Source organism: Zosterops lateralis (genome assembly GCF_965231275.1).
Source record: "Zosterops lateralis genome assembly, chromosome: 17".
NCBI classification, from domain to species: Eukaryota; Metazoa; Chordata; class Aves; order Passeriformes; family Zosteropidae; genus Zosterops; species Zosterops lateralis.
Window position 1 is genome coordinate 11,788,292 of NC_139777.1, and position 12,783 is coordinate 11,801,074.

Genomic DNA, 12,783 nt, shown 5'->3' on the forward strand with positions numbered 1-12,783 from the left:
AGAGCAGGAACACCTGAGAGACCTAAACAAGCATCCTGCTCTTTCCCTGCTCCTTCAGGGCTGCAGCTCGCTGGCTGCAACAGCACGTGAGGATTTGGCTCTGTCACCATACAGGGACAATACATGATACAGGTGATTTCTGTTCAAAAGGCTTCATATCATATTCAGGCAGTTTCTGCTTGTAAAACTTGTGATGTTTAATTGATAGATAATATTTTGACATCCCAGAGAATCTTAAATTCAAAGTGTCAATATAAAGTAATGGTTGGAGGTCTTGACAAAGAGGAATATCCATTGCTGCAAGCATCCAGTTCTGCTGGCTATTAAATGTCTTAATAGACATTTAATGTATTTGTGAGAAAAAAAGTTGATTTACTAGTAAAAACCATTGGTTAAAGAAGAAATACATATGTGCATTCAGCAGGGACTATCTAACTGCAACCAAAAACACAGATATAGGAAGACAATGTTGCAACTACCAAAATGTCAGTTGATTGAGGTTTTTGCATGGAAACTGTTTATAAGACAAACAAGGCAAAATGCTACCAACTAACCTGTGCCACTCATTTGTGGCGCACTCATGTGTCTGTATTTTAGTCCATGGTACTGGCCCTGCTCTTTCCATGATGCTGATCCTAGTTCTGAGCTGTTGGTTGTGCTGTTCCCCACGCTGCCGTGCTCCAAAAAAGAAAGGGGTGACATATGAGTAGTATTACATCATCATACACATAAAATCTGCTGAAAAAAAAAGGTGTTCAGCATACATGTCTAGAGATGATTGTTTCCTTGCTGATTACTTTGGATTGGTTGGACTTGCACATTTTCCTTCTCATTCTCAGCAATGCTGCTGCTGTTATGTGCCCTGCAAAGCCTCTGGATGAGCTGTCAGTTGGATGGGGATGCACAAATATCCTGTTTGCAGAAGTCCAAGATGCCTGCAAACCAGTAAGAAAGAATACACTTAAAGATGCTATCAGCTTCAAAAGTACTAAGTTCTTCAGATAGTATTCATTAAAACAGCAGAATAGAGGCCAAATTCCCCTTTTGAATTGCAGTTACCAGCTTAGTCTCTCAGAAATCTAACACAGGACTCCTTTGAAATTTGTAACATACCTCTCCATGCAGTCTAAACAAAAGGGCCCGTGCTGCGCACAGAAGGCTGCCTGCTGCATTTCTAACTCAGCATTAAGAACTTGACTTTACCTGCAGGTGTGCAATTAAACACAGATTCTGCCAGCTGAACGAAAGACTCTCCAAGTATCTCCTGATAGCTCAAGTGACTTGCATGAACAAGGTACTGAGTAGTGTCTTTGAAAAGCAGATCACTTTCACCATACTTCCACGACTGAAAGAGTTGGAATTCAGAATCCAATTTGCTTCCCAGAGATTCCTGAACAGAGAAGGGATAAAAGTTTCACAGCTTGGGTCATTAATAGTACTTTTATCTAGCACTGTTCTGGTTAGTAGAAAAAGATGCACTTCTTCAGTGCCTTATTTCTCAGCAAAAGGATGGCCTCTGTGGAATGGGAACTGGTGACAAAATACCCCTTAAGAGAATCCAAATAATTATCTTCTCAATCTCCAACACACATTTTTAGTTCTTTTGTATTGGATCTGAAGGCACTAGTGTATAAAGTTTATCACTTGAAAGGGTTTCCAGCAGTTGTACATAACAAATGGTACCATGCCAAGCTTTTCCCTGTTATCTGTCATACCTGAGATTGCAGCAGAAAGTCAGAGATTTTAGTGACAGTGACTGGCCGAGTCATGACTGTGCTGGGGGGAACAGGCCCGAGGTGACAGCTCGGCCATTCTGTGACTGCGGCGCGGGTCCCGTCCGCACACAACAGCTCAAAGTCAAGGGGGGTAAAACCTTTTGCCCAACCAGAGCTGCCCAGATCTGAAAAGAAAATGAAGTGAAAGGTAATCCTTTTGAAAAATTAAAGCAGAAGAGAGGGTGAATCTCAAATAAAATGTTCAAACTTGAGAGGAAGAAGTTAGTCAATGTGTTCAAAACAAACACTGTGCTATGTGCTCATTTCTTAGGAATGCGTAAGGACCAGGGCAGTGTTTTCACTGAGGTCAGGGGACTTAAGCTGCACCTATCAACTAAACTAGAATAATATCAAGGCATATGAACAGCATATCCTGTCTCATCTGCATCTGTAACCAGATCCCTCTCTGGAAACAAAGCAATTCAGCCTGCATGCCCTTTGCTTCCCCAAACAAACTGCTAATTGCTGCAGGAATTCCTTCATTTGATTTTAGAGAGATTCCTCTCTTAGAACTCTAAGTATCTTCTCTTACTGAAATTGCCTAAAATATAATTTTATTTTGCTTTAATGAGGGTCACTTTTCTCCTTGACTCTAATAAAAAGATATTTCAGTTTGCCTTTTAAAGCTTTGAGCTTTCCAGAAATCTAGTGCAGTCTCCAAGGATGATTGTCTCAACACAAATCTTTGAACTGGGTGTTTCTTCCTTCCCCTCCTACAGTATCTGAATGTTGAGCTTTCCTGGAACATCTACATGCAGAATGCTTCTACCAATCTTCCATTTACAAACACTACTTCATGGACCTAGATTGAACCTGTAAAGGCTGATCCTCACGAGTGATGGTTGCTTTGTGGGCAGTAACTGACATTGATGAACATTCTCCGAGGAAAAGAGAATATCTGCATCTCACCCTCTATGTTTTGGAGCAGGTTTGAGTGTTCCAGGAAAGCCACATCTCCAAAGCTTCTTCCACTGGGATTGCCAACTAGGCACCTAGTGCAAGAAAAAACAAGTGATCAAAGACAGCACCACATGGTGACTGACATTTGGACAGTCATCTGAAACTAAAATAGGAGAAGCTGGAAGTATCCCTCCCATCTCTAATCCCTTGGAATATGTTGGTGATGTCAGCATAGAGATTTTCTAAGACAATCCTTTTCATCCCTTCCAGCAGCTCCCAAGTCAAAGCTGCTGCACAATGTGCACCTTCACCCAAGCCTAGGCAGGAAAGAGAATGGAATTCAACTAAATGCTATATGTATATTTCATAAGAGTGCTTTCACCTTTAATAGTCTTCTCTGCCTCTGCCTTCAACTATTTTTTTTTTATATCTCCACTCTATTTTTATTATCTCCTGTATGCTACACTGCTTCTTACCACATCACCTCCGCTCTGTGATCTTCTTTCATCCCTTCCCCTTAATGAGTTAGTACCAATGCTCTAAGCCTTACATGTTTGGAAGCATTGCCTTAATCTGGAAATGGTTTCATGACCATTTTAAATCATCAGTCAGCTGAACATCCCATAGCAACTGCAACCAAAACAAAATACACACTAGCAAAAGTTTATACAGCCAGATGCTTAACAAATAGGAAAAACTTCCTCCCAAAAAATCAGCAAAATAAAAGGCAACTCTGGCTGTTGCTCTGCATTTCTGACTCTCATAGGAAGCTCACCTGAGTGCTCCCATATTGCCATAGTAGCGCTCGTTGTGACTTGCAGCACATCTGCTGGACACTCGAGCCCCTTCCACCTCTCCATCTCCAATGCACACCTTGCACAGGTTTCCATCTGCTCCTGGCATGCAGCCCTTCCAGAAGTAATTCTGATAAGCTGAGTAAAGAAAACTGAGATTAAGGCAAGGTGTTCCCAAGCCTCCTCACATATGGGAAAAGACAGGAAAGGAATTTCATCCTAGCAACTAGCAAGAAGAGGGCTAAATAGTGTGACACATAGTTAAATATGAGGAAAAGCTGCTTCAACACCCTCTGAAACTGTAGTCATCAGTTGCTGGTTGGATTCTTGTGGCCCCATTTCTATTTTACTCCCAAATTTAAAGCTTCAGATTTCCATGGTCTAGTTAAGAGAGAACCCAGAGCAACCCTTACCAGAGGCAATATCACAGTTCTCAGTATCATTCTGCTGAGCTCCCACTGTGTGTCTGGACAGCAGTAACCATCCTGCAGGACTGTACAGGTGACTGTGGCAGGATCGCCTTCCCCTGAGGTTATGGATGTGAATCTGTTTGGCACTTTTCTTAGCTAGGGCAACAGCATAAACTGGTGGTAGTGCTGTGAAACAATGACAACAACCAGTTGTACCAAGGCAATTAAATATTCCAGAAGGGTCCAGCCCCCCTTCCCTCCCTCATCTTGTCACAGTAGCTTCAGTTAGAGTACAGGACCTACACTCTTTGCTTACTCACAAAGCTCTTGTCCTTGCACAGAAAATTCTATTCTAAACCAACACATAAATACAGTCCTACATTAAACCCTAGAGCACTCTCAGGAAAATCTAGACCTTATGTCCTCTCAAAGTTCCTGTTACCTTTGTGTTTAAGATGAATTAGTTTCCCTGTTTTCTCCATGGTCTCAGCTGCTGGGGCACAATCTCCCCCTGGAAGGAGATATAAACATTAAGGATCTTGCAACTATTGTCATTCCTTTTACATGGCATGCCTTCAAAATCCTTCAGCCTTTATCCCTTTAACAGAAGGGATAAAATAAACAGACCAAATGCTAGAGCCAGTAAGTGGAAGAGCTGGGAAGAGCATTTGGACATTTATACTGACTCCTGCTTCCATCACAAAACTGTGGAAATTTAGCTATATTCTGAATGGTACTTTTTTGATTCCCTCTCTTCTTGATAAGGTCACATGAGAACTCACCATAGCATTCTGCAGCTACAGGCACCAGTCCACATCTCCCTGCAATGTAGGTGTGTGTGGCATCCAGGGTGACTGCATCAGCCTCACTACTCTGCCAGCAGCATTAGAGAAAGTAACAAAACCAGGATTTGCATGAATTGTGTATCCAAGCAGCAGGACATCTCCACTGGCTGGAAATTCCTCTGCATAAATTCCCTCTCATTCCCACTTATGCCTCAAGCTAGTTTTCCTCTATTTAGTCCAGACAAGACATACACACCCTGTGAATTCTTGTACCCTGAGCAGAAGGAGTCTCCTACCTTGATCATTTCAATGCATTTGGCCATGGACGTAGCTTGGACACAGACTAAGGGGTCGGATTTGATGTTGAGTGCCCACTCCTCACATTTGTGGAGCTCAGCATCGCTGATGCAGCACCAGCGCACAACGCTGTTGTCCAAGGAGCTCCCTGAAATGGAAGCAGATCATGTCACCAGGGCACCAATCTGTTACATGTTAAGGGGATGTTCAGATAAATGCATTTGTGCCTGGAGGGAGGAATAACGTGGAAGGAGAACTTTCTCTTCCCTTTCCTTAGCTACAGTCCTCTGGAATGGTTCTCACCTTCATGGCCGAGTCCTTTAAGGAGAGCTACATAATCCAGACCAAGGACATAGGCGATCTCCTGCTGCTCCTCCAGAAGCTGCAGGTGCTGAGTGGCATCTCGGAACAGCAGGTTCTTTCCCCCAAAGGGTGCTGAACTGAAGAGTTCAAATCTGGCTCTTTCCTTTCCTTTATGCCCAAAGAGGCGCTAGGACAAGAAAAACACTTTTAAATTGTAACAAATATCTGCTCATTCTTCCAGCAACAGGCAGCCTCAGCCTTCCTTCCCTTTGTATCAGTGGTCAAGATATCAAATACTATTTATAAATTGAGAAAAAGAGATGAAGAAAAGTGAGCCCTGCCTGAACCTATGAGTCTCCCTCAACTACATAAAAATTGATTCAAATTCCACGGCAGAATGAACATCATTAGCCATTTTCCAGTTTGTGTGTTATGGCATCTTCCCCTTCTTTACTGATTTATTTCCAGCATCCTACAGAAGAACACTTTAGAAAAAAGCAAAACCTTACACAAACCAATGCAAGATCCTTCCCCAGAACAAACAATTTTTAGCACTTTATTCACAGTAGCTATAAATTTCTCAAGGAAAAAGGCAACCTGAGTCATAATTGACAAACAAAGATGGAAGAAAAAACTGTTTCTGGAGATAGACAGCCTTCAATATTCACTCACTTGGACCATGCTAAGGAATTTGTTGGTGATCCTCTGGAAGTTGTTGCGGGTGACGATGGCGCGGCCGGGCCCCCGGCCCAGGTTACAGGTGCGGTATTCGCTCAGCTCTGCTGTGGACCCATCCGGACACAAGAGCTCATATTCCTGCTCTTCTGACTCTGAAACAAGGAGACACCCATCAGTCTGGGAGCCACGACTTGGCACAGGCACAGAGATGGAATATAAAACTGATGGTTTTTCAGTGGAGGTTGCTAAAGGTTATGCAGACAGCACACTTGGGAAAGTTGTCTTTGGTAAAGTACTTCTCTTAACAAAGGGAGGGACCTCAGCCAGAGCTGCTCCAAAATACTCTTCAAGCTGTAAATACATTTATTTAAAAATACTTACCTGCAAATACTACTGCTAACCACCTTTGGTACAGAGCTCAACTGAGTTTAAAAGTACAGGGCAGGTGTACAGGAACTTCATAGTTCTGCAGCTCAATATGCTGAATTTTCAAAGGAATCTTGTAACTCAGGCCAAGCAAATACTGACAGCTGTGTCAGAGTCACATCTAATGAAATCACCTGCCTGCTCCCATTCTAAGAATCTTCTGTGAGCAATCATTGCTCACTCACAGTTTCCTGTTCCATTCTTTCTGAGTTGTGTGGAGAGCCAAGAAATACCCCTGAACTGCTTGCAGGGATTGAATTTTCCCTGGAAACAAGAAAAATACAGGCATATCCCTCAAACACCTGTGCAGCAAAGGGCACAACCAGAGATTAAAAGAAAACTACATTTTTAAGATTACCTGTGGCACTCATAATTCTTAGATGATCTAAAAAGGCAACATCTGCCACTCCATCCTTCAAGCACCTGCAGGAAGACAAATGCTATCCTATTATCATTCCACCTGGCTTTCCTAACTTATAAGTTCTTTTTCCCCCAAAAGTGAATTCAGCCCCAGTGTCCCAGAGCTCACCTGAAGGCTCCCTCAGAGTCATAGAAGGGTTCATTACTGCTTGTCTCACAGAAGTGGTTCCTGTCTCTGACATAGGATTTTTGTCCTTGGCAGAGAGCACACAAATGGGGAGCAGCAACACCAACCCCAGGGATGCAGCTTGCATTGAAATACTCACTGATTGCTGCAGGTGTAGGGGAAGAAAACAAAACAAAAAGAAAGAAAAAAGTCAAATGGGAAAAACATCAGAAGAGGAAAAGGGGCCAAACATATCATGGCCATAACTAGTTCATCCTGTACCTGCTGGCATTTCAGTTACTTTTGCTGGGGCCAGAGGTAGCCCTATGGCTCCTATCACCTACCTTGGCTCAGAGGTTGTGCCTCATCCCAGGAAAGATAATTTCTTGCAAGGAGAAAGCCAAGTGGAATATTCCAGCCTGATGTCCACCTGGCTCCGTTGTGACAGCTGCGCACACCCCGTAGGCTCTGGATGTCCAGAGTTCCTCGTTTGGCAATGGCCACAGCAAACACACAATTTCCTGCAACAGCACAAAATGTGTAACAGGAAAAAAAAAAAAAATCTCAATTCTGCAGCTTCCATGTCTGAAGAGGAACTGAGCTACTTCAGTGAACACAGCTAAAGAAATTATTTTAGGCCTATTCAATGTAAATACTTATGCCAGGAACTTAACCATATACTGGCTACATGGCACCTTGTCAAACAAACAATGCAAGTTTCTCAGTACCACAGGCAGAAAGGCTACTGGATACAGAGCACCTCTGGTATTTTATTCATCATCATTAAGTATTTTAGCAACAATTGTTAGCCACCTCCATATTCTTACCAAGTTAATAAGAACATATTGACTTTTTTTTCAAGAAATCTAGAGCCATTCCTAAGCCAAACCAGAAGTACAGTTTACTCTTCAGCTTTACCAGCCTACCTTGATCATAGATCTCCTTTGCCACCACTGCCAAACCATACAGTTTTACAGCAGAATAAACATCTCCAGCATCCAAGGAGGCAGCATCTGCTTTATTTGCCTTTAAAACAACAGCAAAACCCTCAAAACAAGTGTGTTTACAAGGAAACAAACAAAAGTTTCAAGACCACAATTTCTGCCTAAACAAATTTTAATTTATTAGTTTGCTTTTGTCTACCTATTTCCAAGCAGCTTTCTCTATTTCTTTGAGATTGCAAAGACTTTAGCTGGGGTAAAACAGTACATTTGGTAGAATGCTCATAGGATTTAATTCTTGCCTCTCAAGTGACCGCGTACTTTGTCATATAAGCAATATTTCATTTGTCATATAAGCAGTTCAATTATCTCAGTATCATTTTATTTTCCCATAATTTATGTTTAACAGTTACTTTTCCAAGAGGACTTGGACACAAAATCAGTTCTTAAAATCTCTGCGAACTCACCCTGATTTTATCAATGCAGTCATACGTATTGTGGGCTCTGATGCAAGAAATCCTGGTAAAGGAACTGGCAGTAGAGAGGGGCAGCACAGCTGTAAGTGCTTTGGAGAGCTCAGCACACTTTCTTTGTTCCAGGTCAGAAAGTGTGCACCATCGGAATTTCTTCCCTGTAGGGTCAAAAAAGAAGTCAAAATTTGTAGGATATCATTAAAAACCCCCTCAATTTAACACCTTATGGAAGAGAGGTTATTCTATTTTATTTAACTTCCTAATAGCTTGATTGTGTTCACTCACACCCACACACTTAAAGGCACCCAAGAGATGTCTCCACATATGGCCAAGGTCACTTTTGACCAACATAAGGAAAACATTTGATGCTGAATCTTTAATATATGTCTTTGCTCCCTTTTGACTGAAAGCAACAAGATAGTTTTGGGCAGATTTTTCAAGAATAAGCAATTATTATGGCAAGATCTTTTGTCACAGAATCTTCATTGCTTCAACCTTAGTGAATTTTAGATAAGGCTGCCACCCAAAATTAGGAGGAAGCAAAGGTAAGGATGTGTTTATGGCTATGGCCTGTTTTCCTGTTGGGATAGCAAGAGAAGGAATGTCACTCACAATGCAGTGTAACCATCTTCCTGTTACCAGAGTGCAGTTTTTCTCCTAACAAGTCAACTGAGATGTGACTTTAACAGAGCACAGACCTTCTAATCTTGATGTAAAACATGCATTCCCCGGTATTTATCAGTTTTACTGCTGTCCTAGGTTATCAATGCAGGGCCATTCTTTTAACCTTTGCTCTGCTGTTTCCTCTGGTGCTTTCACACACCAAAAAGATGCAATTAAGGGTGGAGGTGAAGGTGAAACTTCCTTTTTCAGAAGGACTTGGAGGCTTGGTGGGTTTAAACCAACTATAGAGCTACATCTTAAAGGAATCCAGACATGCCAACAAAATTTCCTCTTTTGTTTTAGGCTGCAATTATTCCATCCTGTATTATTCCTCTGAAATGCATTCTACTCTGAACTATATCATCATATGCATCTCCAGGAAGATACTAAACATTTAAGGAGGGAAAAAAGTGATTACGGTACACAAAAATAGCATGCAGTTATGTAACTCAAAAGAATCTTAAGCCATGTAATGAAAACCAGGACTGAAAGCACAGAAAATGCCACAATAACTCTAACATTGTCATTTCCAGATGTTTAAACATTTGACTCTCTAGAGAACTAGTAATACTAGCAATGCACACAACTAAACCATTGAGATTTTTATTTCTTTGAGCACAGCATCAGACATTAATCCTCCAGTTGTTTTGACATTAATTCAGCACAATTCCAAGAAGAACCCGTAGTGGTTTTAGAGAACAGCAGCTTGAGGTCCCGCTGCTTCATTCTGACACAGCTAATGAGTCCACAGATCCCGACTATTCCAAGGGAACAAACCCTCACTCAGTTACTCAGGAAGTTGTGGATTGAGCTACTTCAAAACTAACAGGGTCACCATCTGCCAATGATCAAACAGAAAAGACACAGGCACAGCTCTAACTGCAGCTTCTTTCTTTGCACAGAGGAAAACAAAACCACAGCACGGATTAGTTTGAGTGGCACCCACCCAGAGGAAACCTTTCTCTCTCTCCCTCTGCATCAGCCTTACCTGAAGCCAGCAAAGAGAAGATGATTAGGACAATTAAAATCACTGTCTTCATCATTACAGCAGTCCTGCAAGGATCTTCCCTCTATCCTGACTGCTCTGCCTTCTCATGCCAGGAATTCCACAGTGATGACCAAAGCTCCTGGAAGATAACAAGGGGGTTTTAGACATCGACAAGGATAAAACAAAATTTAAGAAAACAAACAAACTGCCAGAGGATGGTACCTCCTTGTATGCAAACGAGAAAGGGACAGTGTCCCTTTCCTACCCACAGATGGAAAATATCCATGCATTTTCTGCTCTATTTTTATCAACCATAGAAAGAAATGTAAGCTTCTGCTTTAAAAATAAATAGAATTTCTGCTGTTTCAAAAGGCACCCAAATGCCTTTGGGAGATGAGCAAAACTTACACCTAACTTGCAAAAAAGATACCTAAAGCTAAGTGAATTATCCAAACTACTGACCATATCTCTCTACAGAATACTGGAGGGTTTTTCTTACCTTATTTTTTTCACCTGATAATGGCTTATCTACTGAGTAATTTTAAACAAAAAGTAATCCTCTGCCTCACTAAGAATTCAGAACAGAGCTGGGACACTGTTGACTGTCTTGATTCTATTCATTCCATTCCAGCCCAGCAAACTCATCCAAACTGCCTTATCCCCTATTTTCTAATGCTTAATCTGAAGCATTATTATCTCTAAATTACTCTACAGAAGCTATTAACATCATTAATTCTGTGACAGGGAAAAAAATACATTTATTTATATATTATATATAAGCAGAAGTGTCTGATGATGTATAAAATATTGTTAATATAGTTTCATCTTTCCTATTCAGGAAAGAATTAACTGTTCCAAGAGTTCTGGAGGAATGGAGTCTTTATCCTACTTTTGTTTTCCTTCTTCATCTTACAGATTTTCCTGGTGCTTTGTCTACTTCATGTATTTTTGCAGATACTTTCCCCAGATTTGTTTTGTTGCCTTATATTCCATCATTCCCCACTTGCCTCTTTCACACTCAGGTGTTGCTTATCTCCTGAGTTTCACAAGTTCCCTCTCTAGATCTCAACATTTGTTGAGGTGTTGTTTCCCACTGACCTGACCACAGAAGGAGTTACACAGAACCACAGGATGGTTTGGGTTGGAAGGGACCTTAAAGCCCATCCTGTTCCACTCCCCTGCCAAGGGCAGGGACACCTTCCACTAAATCAGGTTGCTCCAAGCCCCATCCAGCCTGAGGAATTTCTCATTTCTTCCTGCACCCCCTGGACAAATGTCCTCAAGCCCCAAGACCTCCATTCTCCAGGGGCTGTGGTATCAATTCCCTCTTTGACCAGGCTCAGCTGCACAGCTCAGCACCCTTAGGGAAGGAGGTTTTATCCCTCAGTGACTGCAGTCTATATAATCTGACCAGATGTTTAAAAACCCCATAAATGTAAGAACAAGACACATGATGAAAGTAATTTTAAAATAGTGTCACATCCACATATTTACTTTTAATTCCAAGGAGAAAGATTAGATTGGGACAGATTATTAAGCAGTTTAGCCTTGTGACAATTGTTTTACACTATAAACAAGTGTGTTACATTTAACTACACCTTAACCTCTGAATCACTTCTCAGCCAGTTCTGGGGAAACTTGTCTGTCAAGCCCATCTGTCAGTGGGGTGCACTTATACATCAAAGCTAATGGTTCCTGCAACCAAAGCACCTAACAGCATCCAATCGCACCTTCTCTGAGGTTTTACTTCCTGCCAGTCCTACCATTATGTAAAGGATATGCAAATCCCAACAATTCAGTTAGCTAATAATATTACTGCTCCATGAGGTCTGTATCTGGATTTCCCCTCAAATGTGGCATATTTAACAATGAAAAGCTTTCCTGTACATGTCTAAGATACTTATACAGATATTACTGCCTATGGTGATGTGAAAAGAAGGCAGAATGACATGAAGGTGTTGTAGACGTCATTTAGACCTGGTCAGGAAAATAAACAAACATAAATCAGGAATTTAAATTAATCATCTTGCCTGAGGATCACGTCCTAAAGCACTGAGGATGTGGAAACACAGTACCAGGACTCTTGAATTCTTTTCCTACTGATTCACCATATGAAACTGCCCCCCGTAACTGTCAAAGGTAATTAGATACTTCCCAGCAGAGTAGCATTTATTCATCTAGGGATGCATCTAAGAGAGTGGAAAACCAAACAATGCCTATAATATTCACTCTGGGCAGCAGGCAGCCAGGCAACATCCCGGCAAGGGACACCAGAGGAGGAAGAGATGACACTACCCTGTCAGACATCTCACTTGGAGGAACAGCATCGTGTCGTGTGTCCTCTCCCTAAAATCCCCGCCCTGATATTCCTGGTGCTCCCATACCTGGGGCAAATAACTCACCTGTCTGTCAATGGCAGCGCTGACAAGCAGCTGAGCCCCACCTGCCCCATCCTGAACTCCCCAGCTGCAGCGCCCGCCTCCCGCTGGGCACAGCCCGCAGCCCCTTGGTGGAGCAGCTTCACCCCCACAGCACAGACCCCCAGGAACCCCCGCCCTGTCCCAACTCTACATCCCCCACACCAAGTCCCCTCAGGGCCGGCCCCTCCCCGCCCCACATCGCCTCAGCGACGGCCCCTTCTCCCCCTGCGCCAGGAGAACAGCCCTCCCCACAAACCAATCCCCCCGCTGAGGAACAGCCTCGCACCCGTGTCCCCATTCGGGGTCCCCAGTCAGCAATGAACCCCTCCCTGCGGGCCGGATTCCCTCATGGAACTCCAGGGGACATCCCCCCTCAGCCCCGCCGTGCCCGGCCCCGCCCGCCC

The 12,783-nt window shown here is 42.6% G+C and overlaps 1 protein-coding gene across 1 annotated transcript; it reads right to left on the minus strand.

Annotated features, from left to right (window-relative positions):
* Positions 1-231: 231 nt before the first annotated feature.
* LOC310916619 (serotransferrin-2-like) lies at positions 232-12,777 on the minus strand. The gene is made up of 18 exons (XM_083874296.1): positions 12,666-12,777; positions 9,960-10,098; positions 8,303-8,466; positions 7,821-7,920; positions 7,239-7,415; positions 6,898-7,060; positions 6,727-6,791; positions 5,937-6,094; positions 5,265-5,451; positions 4,961-5,109; positions 4,662-4,752; positions 4,322-4,390; positions 3,883-4,065; positions 3,451-3,607; positions 2,685-2,767; positions 1,716-1,900; positions 1,204-1,390; positions 232-935 (listed from the first exon to the last, which is right to left on the minus strand). Exons 2-18 carry the CDS (start codon positions 10,012-10,014, stop codon positions 886-888), a joined length of 2,223 nt encoding a protein of 740 aa, XP_083730422.1. The 5' UTR covers positions 10,015-10,098; positions 12,666-12,777; the 3' UTR covers positions 232-885.
* Positions 12,778-12,783: the final 6 nt, after the last annotated feature.

Bases quoted from the DNA above. Each gene is read 5' to 3' on its own strand.
- LOC310916619 (XM_083874296.1), bottom strand. From the start codon at position 10,014: ATGATGAAGACAGTGATTTTAATTGTCCTAATCATCTTCTCTTTGCTG. The intron at 5,452-5,936 runs GTGAGTGAATAT...TTCTTGTCCTAG, and splicing joins AATTCCTTAGCATGGTCCAA to CGCCTCTTTGGGCATAAAGG. The intron at 1,391-1,715 runs GTATGACAGATA...TTCTCTGTTCAG, and splicing joins ACTTTCTGCTGCAATCTCAG to GAATCTCTGGGAAGCAAATT.